Genomic DNA, 12249 nt, shown 5'->3' with positions numbered 1-12249 from the left:
GGCAGAGCCACATGGGGTGCGCGCACTGGGTGGGCTGTGAAGGGTGCCTGGGGGCTGAGGTGCTTTTATAGGTCCACTTGCTTTAGGAAGATTCGGTCAGAAAATCGGCTGCCCCTCCCTGCTGGGGGTTGGGCTGGGCTCCCTCTTGGTGCCCCTTGTAGGTAAGGGGAGCCCAGAGACAGGGCTTGGTCCTCAGGGTGCCTGTGCCCCCAGGCCTCCCCGGCAAAGGCAGTCTGCAGGGGAGAGGGTCTCGCTGGCTGCCGGCGGTATAGACAGGGAGCTGGGCGGGGCCGGGCGGCTTCTGGGACCCTCTTAGCCTGCCCAGCACCAAGAGCGAGAGCCGTGCTGAGTGAGAGGCGCAGGGCTGGGGCTGGGCTGGCAGTAGCTGGACAAGGGTGGCCGTGTGGCTTCAGACTGCTCGTCTGGCAAGGGGACCGACAGATCCCCTCCCCTATTTGCTGAGGTCAAGGAGTGATCAAAAACGAGGCAAGTGGGTTGTGATTTTTATGAAATCCCTCACTTTCGCTGGTGGCTAAGAATTGGACAGAGCTGCTTGGCTGCCCTTGGGGCTGGCACCCTGGAGGGGAAGGCGGCTCTAAAGTACCTGAGTGGGACCCCCATCCCCCTTGGGACACAGCCTGACGTGGACTTACCGCCCTGGGGCCAACACCTGGCTTGGGAGTGTCCGCCCCACAGAGGCCCCAGGTTATCCACGGACCCCAGGCACGGCTCCTAAGGGGTGTTCCCAGGTCCCCAGGATGGTCGCCTGGGGCCCAGAGCGCACAGCCCTAGCACCAGCCCCCTGCGCCTGCGGGAGATGGGACCGCCCCGTCCGCCCGCCCCCCGCCCGGCGCTGTCACGTTCCAGCGCCTGACTCAGGCCGCGCGGGGCGGGGAGCAGGGAGGCGGCGCCGGCGCCCGCCTCAGCCCCGGAGGCGGCACCAGGAAGCTCCCGCCCCGGCCGGAGCCGCCATGTAACCGGCGCCGCCCGGAGCTGAGCCTCGCGGGCCCCAGCGACCCGCCGGCCATGGGGGACGAGGACGAGGACGAGGGCTGTGCGGTGGAGCTGCAGATCACCGAAGGTGGGGCATAGGTGGCCCGGGGTGCAGGCCGGGTGATGGCTGCCCAGGCCGGCTGGGAGGGTTCATGCACGGGCTGGGTTCATTTGCCCCCTGTGCCCGCAGCCAACCTGACCGGGCACGAGGAGAAGGTGGGCGTGGAGAACTTCCAGCTGCTCAAGGTGCTGGGCACGGGAGGTGAGGAGCCCTATCCACCGGCAGGTGTCCCAGGCATGGTGCCCCGGGCCTCCCGCTTGCACACCCACCTGGGTTGGGCCAGGCTGCCGGCAGTGCTCCCCAGCCTCTCCCTGCCCTGCCTGCTTTGCCCTGCCCTGCCATGGTTTGCATGCCGACCCGCAGGGCTGCTCCACGTTGACGTCGCTCCTCCCTGGAAGGTCCTCTGGGATCTGCCAACACTCTTGGGGGCTTGCAGCTCTCCTGTGTGATTTCACAGCTCCTCCCCTTGCGGGATATGAGAGCCCTCTCCCCCACTTTGCAAACTCCCCTCCTCGGGTTTGACCGGCCCTCCCCTGTCTGCGTGCACCTCTGCCTCCCTTCCCTGGCTTTGCATCCTCTTGCATCTGTCTCATCTTCCACAGGTTTGCACATGACCCGCCCTCCACCCCACCCCCACCCCCGCTGCAGGCCTCCCGGAGTTGTGTGCCCCCAGCCTGGTGTGCACACCCCCTCCCTGGTTTTGCTGAGCACCCGCCCGGGGGTGTGCACACCTTTTCCTTAGAAGGCTCTGCCAGTTTTTGCACACCTGCCTCTCACCCCAGCTCCTTCCCCCGACTTGCACACCCTCCTGGCTTGGCAGCGTGCCCACCCTCACCCGTCTGCACCACCCTCCTGTTCATGGCCTACCCTCCGCCCACTCGCTGCTCCCACAGCCTACGGGAAGGTGTTCCTGGTGCGGAAGGCGGGCGGGCACGACGCGGGGAAGCTGTATGCCATGAAGGTGCTGCGCAAGGCGGCGCTGGTGCAGCGAGCCAAGACGCAGGAGCACACGCGCACGGAGCGCTCCGTGCTGGAGCTGGTGCGCCAGGCACCCTTCCTGGTCACGCTGCACTACGCCTTCCAGACGGACGCCAAGCTGCACCTCATCCTGGGTAAGGGCAGACACCTTCCAACCCTGGGGGCCGTGGAGGCGGGGGGGCCACCCCAGGGGGCTACTCCGCGACTTTCACCCACCTCCCGCCCCCAGACTATGTGAACGGCGGCGAAATGTTCACCCACCTGTACCAGCGCCAGTACTTCAAGGAGGCTGAGGTGCGCGTGTATGGGGGCGAGATCGTGCTGGCCCTGGAACACCTGCACAAGGTGGGTGAGGACCTGGCCACCTGGCTGTGGCCGTGGGGACTGGGCCTGGGCCTTAGAAGGGGCCTGTGAACCTAGTGGCCTTGGGCTTTCTGAGGGCTGGTGGCCTCGGTGGGGACGGGAGCTGCTTCCCGTAGGCCTCCTGGAAGGAAGGCCCCGGTGCTGCCTGGTGGGGTCTCCTCCCCTGGGGTCTCCTCGGAGGGGCTTCCCTCTCACAGGGAGCGCGAGGCTGCTTCCTGGGGCCACGTTCACAGAACTTCTGCAAACGGAGACCTCATGCCTTGGCTCCCAAAGCCGTCATGAGATGGGGCTCCTCTCCCTGGGAACTTGGGGCCTGCTCCCTTGTGGCCTCTCCAGGGTGTCCTCTTCCTTGCTTTTACATCTTAAATGGCTTTTCCTATCCAATGGTCCAGTCCCACCCCGGCCCCGCACCAGCACTGGAGATCCCCGTCCCCAGGGACCAGGTGCAGGGACAGGAGCAGAGGGTGTCGGGGGAGGGATCCTCAGGGCCTTCTTGCTCCTGCCAGCTGGGCATCATCTACCGAGATCTGAAGCTGGAGAACGTGCTCCTGGACTCCGAGGGCCATGTCGTCCTCACGGACTTCGGGCTTAGCAAGGAGTTCCTGACAGAGGAGGTGAGTGAAGGACCCCCGTGCGGGCCGTCCCTTCCCGGCTCCCGCTTCATGCCTGGCTCTGCGTTTCTTGGGGGTGCAGAGGTGAGTAGATCCAGGCCCTGCCTTCGGGGAGTTCCCACTGCTCCGACCCTCACAAGTCCACGAGTCTTAACTCTGAGCCTTGGGCGGGTCCTCTTGCCCTCCCAGAAAGAGCGGACCTTCTCCTTCTGTGGCACCATCGAGTACATGGCCCCCGAGATTATCCGCAGCAAGTCGGGCCACGGCAAGGTGGGTTGGCGGGGGGTCAGAGGGGTGGGTGTGGCAAGGTAGGGGTGGTCGCAGGCCCTCACCCTGGCTCTGCCCCGCAGGCTGTGGACTGGTGGAGCCTAGGCATCCTGCTCTTCGAGCTGCTGACGGGGGCCTCGCCCTTCACCCTGGAGGGCGAGAGGAACACGCAGGCAGAGGTGTCTCGGTGAGCAGGGCTGGAAGCAGAGGGCGGCCGAGGGGCCTGGGCAGGGCTGGAGGGGGGGCCTGCTGCCCCTGACGCCCCCCCACCAATCCTCCCAGACGGATCCTGAAGTGCTCCCCTCCCTTCCCCCCCCGGATCGGGCCAGTGGCACAGGATCTACTGCAGCGGCTGCTTTGCAAGGACCCCAAGAAGCGGCTGGGTGCAGGACACCAGGGGGCGCAGGAAGTTAAGAACCACCCCTTCTTCCAGGTGAGGCTCCTGGCTCGCCCCCATACCTGTCTGCACACACCGGGGCCAGGCTACTGCTCTGGGTTGGGGGACACTGGAGGGATGGTCTGAGGCTGGCCAGTTTCACTTGATTTGGAAAACCTCTCAGATAAAGAAAGCAGGCTTGTCTTCTCAGCCGTCTCTATTGCAACTTGGAAGATGTGTTCTTGGCGGGAAAGCATTCATTGCCTGGTAGGGCTGGCAGGGACTTGAGAATGAATTCATCAGTCCTTTCATTGGACAGGTTCAGAGGAGCAAGGTGACTTGCCCAAGATCACACAGTAAAAGTGTAGAGCTGGGAACAGACCCCAGGTCTGCTGTCAGCCCAAATCTTATGACTCTTGCATCCACTCAGGGTTTTGGTCTTTGTACCTGTACAGGCTGTGTGCCTCTTCTTCAGATGGACATGTCTGAATCAACCACGTGGGTTTTGTTCACTTGTTAAAAGCACACACAGTTTAAGGTGCAGTGCAGAGTGAATTCTGTCCTTGTGAGACCTCACTGGCTCGGGCACTATACCTGGCCAGCATCACTGCCGAGCAGGGCCCTGTGACTGTGAACACCTGTGTCTTGGCCCCTTGCTTGCATTATTTCATGTAAGCCTCAGAACCTTCCTGATTATCTTCATCTTTACAGATGAGGAAACTGAGGTTCAGAGAGGTTAAGTAATTTGCCCAAGATCACTGAGCTAAGTGATGGAGCTTAGATTTAAACCCGCATCTGGGTGGCTTGAAGGCCCACACTCTTAACTGTTGTGTTCTGTTTACATGTGGGTATTAAATTTGCCTTGTCTGACGTAGAAACAGAGGCATCCGCTAATGGGCACTTACAGTGGGCCAGACATCCAGTTACCCTTGCTATGAGTGCCATCTCCTTGAATCTTCCCAGCAAGTACTGCTTGGAAGGGCCCTCAGAGAAGCTTTCTCGGACAGGAGTCTAAGTCTCTGCAGTGAAGATGTCCCTTTGTGGGTGAAGTGACTGAACAGTGTCAGTTTCCTTAAGTGAATTCCTCAACCCGCCCTGAGCACATGCCAGGCTCCAGGTGCTGGGAGTAGCTGGACCAGTAGTCACACTGGAGAGGCGCCCCAAGGTTTTCGAGGCCTGATGGTGCCCTTATTCCCCCTTCTCTTGAGATAGCCTCTTTGGTGATAGCAATGCTCAGGTCCCTGGTGCCAGAACTGGGGCCTTCAAGCCCGGGCCGGGCCTCTAGGCTGCAAGTGACAAAAAGTCCAACTCAAGATGGTGATATCTGTGGAATAGAGTCTGGCTGCTAAGAACAGAGATAGGAATGAATAGTGGTCTAAACAAGATAGACGTCTATTTATTTATTTATTTTCTCACATAAAAGAAATCCAGAAGTTGGCAGGCTGGGGCTGCTGTGGTGTCTTCATGAAGCCAAGTTCAGTTTCTTTTTTTTTTCTTTTTAAATGCTCCTCTATTCTTAGCACGTAGCCTCTGTCCCCAAGGTTGCCTCGTGGTACAAGATGACTGCTGGAGCTCTTGCTATCTAGGTTGCTCTCCAGGTGGGAAGCACGAAGAAGAAGGAGTGGAAGGGCAAAAAGGGCACCTTACCAATGGTTCACCCTCCTCTTCAGGCTCTTTCCCTGGATTCCTACCTCGTAATTTTTGCTTACAAGTAACTGGTCACTGCTAGCTGCAAGGAAGTTTATAAAATACTAGTTTTTAGATGTGTACATTGGTTCCTGAAATAAAATTGGGGCTATAGTACTAAGGAAGACCAGGAGAGTGGATGTTGGGCAGGCAACGAACAGGCTCCGCTGTACTAGTTTAAACATAAAAGGAATGTTTTAGCTCCCATAAATGAAAAGTCCAAGGAAAAGTGGTCTGACTTCAGGCAAGGCTGCATCCAGGTGCTGAATCTATGTTATTAGGAATTTCTTTCTTTGTCTCTTCCTTCTGCTTTTCTGCACAGGCACTTCATCATTAGACATTGAGGGGGTCCCCAGCAGTTCCAGGCCCATATCCTCCCAGATTTAAGTCCAGTAGGAGAAAGAGATTTGTTTTTTTTTTTTTTTTTTGCACATCAATTCTATTAAAAGCCTTAGAGTTGGCTGAGTGTGGTGGAGGGCTGGTTCTCCAAGAGAAATAGGGATTCTGTTATCAGAGAAAGGGAAACAGAAGCTGGAGAGGCAGGAAGAACAGCTTCCCACACGAATGCCAGTGAGACCTTTGCCTCACTGAGGAGCTGCCTGGTGAGGGTGGCCTGAGTGGACAGGGGTTTCCACTTCCTGCCCTTTGACCCCTTGTCTCTCATTCCTTTTCTCCAGGGTCTGGATTGGGCTGCTCTGGCTGCCAGGAAGATTCCAGCCCCATTCCGACCCCAGATCCGCTCAGAGCTGGATGTGGGCAACTTTGCAGAGGAATTTACCCGGCTGGAGCCTGTCTACTCACCCCCTGGAAGCCCCCCACCTGGGGATCCTCGCATCTTCCAGGTGAGCGAGTGTTCGTAGAACCACAGTTGCGGGGGAGGCAAGAGCTGCTCAGCCTTAGCCCTGGCTGACCTGTGGGCACTGCACAGGCCCTGTGTCCTGATCAGGAGCCAGCATCTCTAGATCTCTCCACTCGTGTGGAACCTACAGTTGTCAGTCATAGAGACCACCTGGGCAGGACGTGCCTTTGAATTTCCTGGTTTATCTTGAAATTTCATGTTAATTTCCCTTCTTCTCCATCATATCTCTATTGTTACGTAAATTATTTTATTTTAAAATAAATTTTAAATTATTTTAAAATAAGTTTTAAATTATTATTTAAAATAAGTTTTAAATTATTCACTTGCTTAAGGGGACACTTAGGAAGAGATGCCTTGTTTATACTGTGGCTTTGCACGTCCCTCTGGCACATCATATCACACTCCTGGGGGCATAGGCCCCCTCCACCCAGTTTTAGAAGCTTAGGCCTGTTGGACCAGTCCCATCTCCTTTGCTCGGCATACAAGGCCTTGCACGATGTGGTCTCTGCTCAGAGCCCTCGCCTCAGCACTCTGTTATCCCACTCAGTGCTCTAGCACCTCTGAACTGCTCAGAGGTGCCAGAACACACCTCTGTACCTTTGCATATGTGGTTCCCTCAACCTGGAGGGTATAGTTGCTCACCTGGCAAAATTCAAGCCTTGTTGTCCAGTGCTGTCCGCATATGAAGTCTTCCCTGCTCCTCTGGCCCTGGGTCACCCTTTCCTTGTGCACCAGCCTGCTACAGACAAAATCTCCTTCTAAACAGTTGGTCAGGTTTTATCCTGGCGCTGACTGAGACTGCCTCACCTGGTCTGAAGCTCCCAGAGGGCAGGGACTGTGTGTTTAATTTCTGTGTCCCTGAGTCCAGCTTGGGGGCCTGGCCTGTAGGACATGGTCCATAAATATTAAATAAGAATAGGCCAATATCAAGTATGGATGGATCAGTTCCCCTCTATGAAGCTCTCACAAGGGACAGCTCTGTGCTTGAATATCCCTCGATCTCCTGCGATCCATCCTCGATCTCACAGTCCTAATGAGCAAGTTTTCTTGTGAATCAGTGGTTACTTTCATTCATTCATTTAATGATTCAAAAGTATGTATTGAGTGCCTTCAATGTGCCAGGCACTGACCTGGGCACTAGGGACGTAACAATAAACTTGACAGACAATGATCCCACCCATGTGGAGCTTGCATTCTAGCGCACAGTGGCGCTGCATTTTTAGGAGAAAACAACACATTGTTAAAATTATCCTTGAGAGTCCCTTGAATTGCCAGGATGTGGATTGTTAGGAAAGGCAAAGAATTAACTTTGGTTTCTCTTTACGTTTCCTCAGTAGCCCCCCTTGCAGAGGAGGCCAAAGTTTGATTTGAAAGGAAGGAATAAAGACTTTTTGTCCTGAGTGGGTAGAGTTGAATTCTCCTAAGTTAAGTATGTGTGATGCCAGGCCACAGTTCTTTCATGTATTCAGCCTATCATATTCTGGGCCACTACACTGTGTCAGATGATGCCCTTGGCACCTGGGGGGATCACTGTGATGGGAAAGGCAGAGTCACAGACTGGCGGGGGAACAGACATGCATGGTCCCAAGAGATCACAGAACAAGGTGGAATAAAATGTCCACGCATCCTGTGTGCACCAGGATGCAAAAGCAACATCCCCTGCTCCAGGGACTTTCCTCTGCCCCGCCCTCCTTCCCGCTGGGTCTGGGCCTTCGGGGACTCCATCTGCACCTCCATCCACCACTGACAACACCCCTCCTCCGCCAGGGATACTCCTTCGTGGCACCGTCCATCCTGTTTGACCACAACAACGCGGTGATGACCGATGTGCTGGAAGCGTCTATTGCTGGAGACCGGCCTGGCAGGGCAGCGTTGGCCAGGAGCGCCATGATGCAGGTGGGTTGGGCCAGGGTGGGGAGAAGTGGGCTTGGGGACTCCAGATGTGGCTTCAGCAGGCGCATGCTGTGGCTTCGGGTGAGGTCCGTAGCCTCTCTGAACAGGGGCGTGGCATGGCCGCAAGGCTCCCGGTAGGACCTCTGACGCGTCCCCTTCGCCCCCAGGACTCGCCCTTCTTCCAGCAGTACGAACTGGACCTGCGGGAACCCGCGTTGGGCCAGGGTAGCTTCTCCGTGTGTCGCCGCTGCCGCCAGCTACAGAACGGCCAGGAGTTCGCGGTCAAAATCCTCAGCCGCAGGTGGGCGGGCCCGGGGTGGGCTGGGTTCTGCTGAGCGGATTCGGGGAGGGCGGGGCCGGAGGTCAGCTGTCCTGACCCCGCCTGCCCTGCCCCCAGGCTGGAGGCGAACACGCAGCGCGAAGTGGCCGCCCTGCGGCTGTGCCAGTCGCACCCCAACGTGGTGAAGCTGCACGAAGTGCATCAGGACCAGGTGACGCCTTCCTGGGCTAGGGCGGAGCCCAGGGACGCTAGAGCCTGCCCGTGGGGGGCGGGGAGGAGGACAGGAGGCGGGGCCTGAGAGCGCCATGGGCGGGGCCTGAGGACCCGGAGGTCAGGGAAGTGGAATTTCAGGGGAGTAGGGCCTGAGGACCGGAAGGCGGAGCTGAGGATGGCCGAGGGAACGGGGCAGGGGGAGGATTTAGGGCGGCGAGTTTTAAGGTGGCCAAAGGGACGGGGGCCTGGAAAAAAGTAGGGGGTAGAAACTGAAGCGAGTCCTAAGGTGGTTCTTGGGGTGGTCTTGAGGTCAGGGTTCGAACAGGGTCGGGGCCTGAAGCCGGGGGCGGAGCTTGATGTTGACCGCGGGGCAGGATCTGGCTGGGCCCGGTGGGGGGTCGGGGGGCGGCCCGGTTGGGTAGGTGGTGACAGTAACCCAGGTGGTGACCTTGGCCCGTCGCGCCGCCCGCAGCTGCACACGTACCTGGTCCTGGAGCTACTGCAGGGTGGGGAGCTGCTGGAGCACATCCGCAAGAAGCGGCACTTCAGCGAGTCCGAGGCGAGCCAGATCCTGCGCAGCCTCGTGTCGGCCGTGAGCTTCATGCACGAGGAGGCGGGGGTGGTGCACCGCGACCTCAAGCCCGAGGTGGGCGCGGGGCCTCAGCGGACTGGGAGGGCTTCGGCGCGGAGGGCCAGTCTCTGACGGCCGCCTCGCCGCCCTCATAGAACATCCTGTACGCCGATGATACGCCCGGAGCCCCGGTGAAGATCATCGACTTCGGGTTCGCGCGGCTGCGCCCGCAGAGCCCAGCGGGGCCCATGCAGACACCCTGCTTTACGCTGCAGTACGCGGCCCCCGAGCTGCTGGCGCAGCAGGGCTACGACGAGTCCTGCGACCTCTGGAGCCTCGGCGTCATTCTGGTATGGGACGGGGTCTCCGAGGAGATGTCAGGGTCCTCCGAGCCTGGGGACAGGAGTTCTCTTGTTGGGGTGGCAGGGTTTGGTCTGAGGCTGGGGTCAGAAGTCGTCCTAATACAGAGGCGAGGTCTCTCTGGTGCTGGGGTCCGGGCATCCTAGTTTTAGGAGTTGGAAGTCAGAGTTCATAACCCGTGGGCCTCAGGAGTTAGCCTCTTGGAGAAGGTCTGGACTGGTCTCACTTTTCACTCCCCAGTACATGATGCTGTCAGGCCAGGTCCCCTTCCAGGGGGCCTCAGGCCAGGGCGGGCAGAGCCAGGCGGCGGAAATAATGCGCAAGATCCGCGAGGGGCGCTTCTCCCTTGACGGGGAGGCCTGGCGAGGCGTGTCCGAGGAAGCCAAGGAGCTGGTCCGAGGTGCGAAGCCGGAGGTCACAGGCCGTGGCTGGGGAGGGGGAGGCCATGGGGTCATGATGGGACAGGGTTTGCTACTGGGTCAGGTGTCCTGGTGGGGGAATTGTGGGGAGGAGAGTGGGGCTGCTAGGATGTCTCTGGGGCGCAGCCTCTACACACAGCCCCCCAACACTTCCCCTGTCCTGCCTCCAGGGCTCCTGACTGTGGACCCCACCAAGCGGCTGAAGCTCGAGGGACTGCGGGGCAGCTCGTGGCTGCAGGACGGCAGCGCGCGCTCCTCGCCTCCGCTACGGACGCCGGACGTGCTGGAGTCCTCGGGGCCAGCTGTGCGCTCCGGGCTCAACGCCACCTTTCTGGTGAGGGGCGGGGCCTGCAGGGGGTCCGGGACCGAGGCTGGAGAGGCAGAGCCTGCGGGAGTCGCCTCCCGCAGAGTCCTGAGAGGTTGAGTTCAGCCGAGTCCAGGCCTCTGACCTGTCGGGACCCTGACCGTTTGAGAGGCTGCAGGCCAAAGACCTGTTGGCCCTGACCTAGTGGTATGGGAAGGAAGGCCTGGGATGGGGGCCAAAGCTAGGATTTGGAAGTCGAGGCCGGGCCGGTGGAACTTACCGCCTCCTTTCCGCCAGGCGTTCAATCGGGGCAAACGCGAGGGTTTCTTCTTGAAGAGCGTGGAAAACGCGCCGCTGGCCAAGCGGCGGAAACAGAAGCTGCGGAGCGCCGCCACATCCCGCCGCGTCTCCCCCGTGCCCGCCGTCCCGGGCCGGGCACCCGCCGCCAAGGGAGCCCCCCGACGAGCCAACGGTCCCCTGCCCCCCTCCTAGCCTCCGTCACTGTGACCCTCTCCCCGGTCGGGGCTGTGTTCTAGGAGGCCGGCTCACTGCCCCCAGGCCTCCTGTATAGCTCCGCCCCATCCCCAGGGATTGTTACCCTTCTCTCCCCTCCCCCCCACCCCACCCCCAGACAGAGCAGAAGTATTTTTATAAGCAGAGAATTTTTTTAATGTCTTACCGGATAGAGTTAGAGATGCAGGGAGGGAGGGGGCCTGCTGGGGAGTGGAGTGGGGGGCCCTCTGCCTAGATGCGGCCTCATCTGGTGGAAGGTACTTCTCCCCCAGGGGGCTGCCCCGGCAGGGGAGGGCTCCTCCTCCATTTCTAAGCACTGAGTTGCCACAGGGAGAAACTGGGACCTCTCCCCTGCCCTCCCCTGAGGTCCTGCTCTTGGGAGGGGGCACCCCTCAAGCTGTCACTTTATGGACTGTTCGTGCAATTACGTCCACCAAAGACCTGTGTCGGGGGTGCTCAGTGAGAGGCCCTGGGGGACCCCCTGAAGCATTTCTGCCTCACTTCATGTCACCTGCTTCCCCCTATTGAGGCTAAGGAAGGAGGTAGGCGATCCCCTAAAAGGGGAGGCCCCCTTCTCACCCATCCCCTCCCCTTTGGCACAGCTGCCCCTAGCTGGGGGTGGCACCTTGGGGGTCTGGGGTGGGCATCCACAGTCACTGCCTCAGCCCATCCAGGCTGTGCCTTTGACTTAAAAATAAAAGTTTACCCAGTGCTGTGTGTGGCATGTGTGTGTGTATGTGTTGGGGGTGTGTATAGGCAGAGGTCTTGGGGCTACCTGCCAGCCAATGGGGCCTGAGACCTCAAAGAGGAGGGACACGGCAGACCCTTCTGGGTAAGATGGTACCCTTTGTCCTTGGCTTTTGACATGAGGATCAAACAGTTATCTTGGGTGTGTATCTGATACCTCTGCCATGTACCATTTCGGATTCTCCTGGTTGGAAGTAGTAGAAAACCCAACCTAAACTTGCTTCAGCAGCACAGGACTTCTTGGCTTTTTGAACCACACAACCCAGGGGTAGCTTCAGGCGAGACCTGATCAGGATGCAAACATATGATCAGGACTCAGCTCCCCAGTCTCAGCTTTTTTTTCTGTTGTGGGCCTTTTTGGTGGTGTTGCAGACTTGGAGGATTCTCCTTTTGGCCCCAGGATGGGTGGCAGGTGCTCCAGGGAGCTACAGATTGAAATCTGGTGATAAAGAGAGTCTTTGTCTTAGCGTTCCTGGCAGGAATCCTGAGATGTACTCCAATTGGATCCATTTAGGTCAAGTGCCTACGCTGAATCAATCACTGTGGCCAGGGATGCAGTGTGCTGATTGGCTTAGATCTGGATCTTAGACTCCCCTCTGCAACCTCATTGGGTGGAGAGCAGGAGAAGGGGTGGTCCCTAGATAGAGGTCAGTTGGACAGGGCTTGGTTCCGGTCAGGGAGGGAGAGCAGGAGGGGAGCAGCTCATACCCACGGCTGTGGCAGTGATCAGAGTGTGCCCCTCTCAAGGGGCGTGA

At 58.9% G+C, this 12249-nt stretch overlaps 1 protein-coding gene across 1 annotated transcript; it reads left to right on the top strand.

Moving 5' to 3' along the window:
- The first annotated feature begins 890 nt into the window (after positions 1-890).
- On the top strand, positions 891-11464 carry RPS6KA4 (ribosomal protein S6 kinase A4). The gene is made up of 17 exons (XM_030833750.2): positions 891-1081; positions 1184-1255; positions 1948-2166; positions 2262-2377; positions 2902-3009; positions 3196-3276; positions 3357-3460; positions 3556-3706; positions 6013-6177; positions 7962-8090; positions 8255-8388; positions 8485-8578; positions 9053-9226; positions 9307-9501; positions 9752-9911; positions 10101-10264; positions 10532-11464. Exons 1-17 carry the CDS (start codon positions 1027-1029, stop codon positions 10724-10726), a joined length of 2316 nt encoding a protein of 771 aa, XP_030689610.1. The 5' UTR covers positions 891-1026; the 3' UTR covers positions 10727-11464.
- The last annotated feature ends 785 nt before the right edge of the window (positions 11465-12249 follow it).

The sequence above is a fragment of the Globicephala melas genome, chromosome 8 (genome assembly GCF_963455315.2).
Source record: "Globicephala melas chromosome 8, mGloMel1.2, whole genome shotgun sequence".
NCBI lineage: Eukaryota > Metazoa > Chordata > Mammalia > Artiodactyla > Delphinidae > Globicephala > Globicephala melas.
The sequence above is the reverse complement of the archived record's forward strand: the minus strand, read 5'-3'. Positions and strand labels throughout refer to the sequence as shown.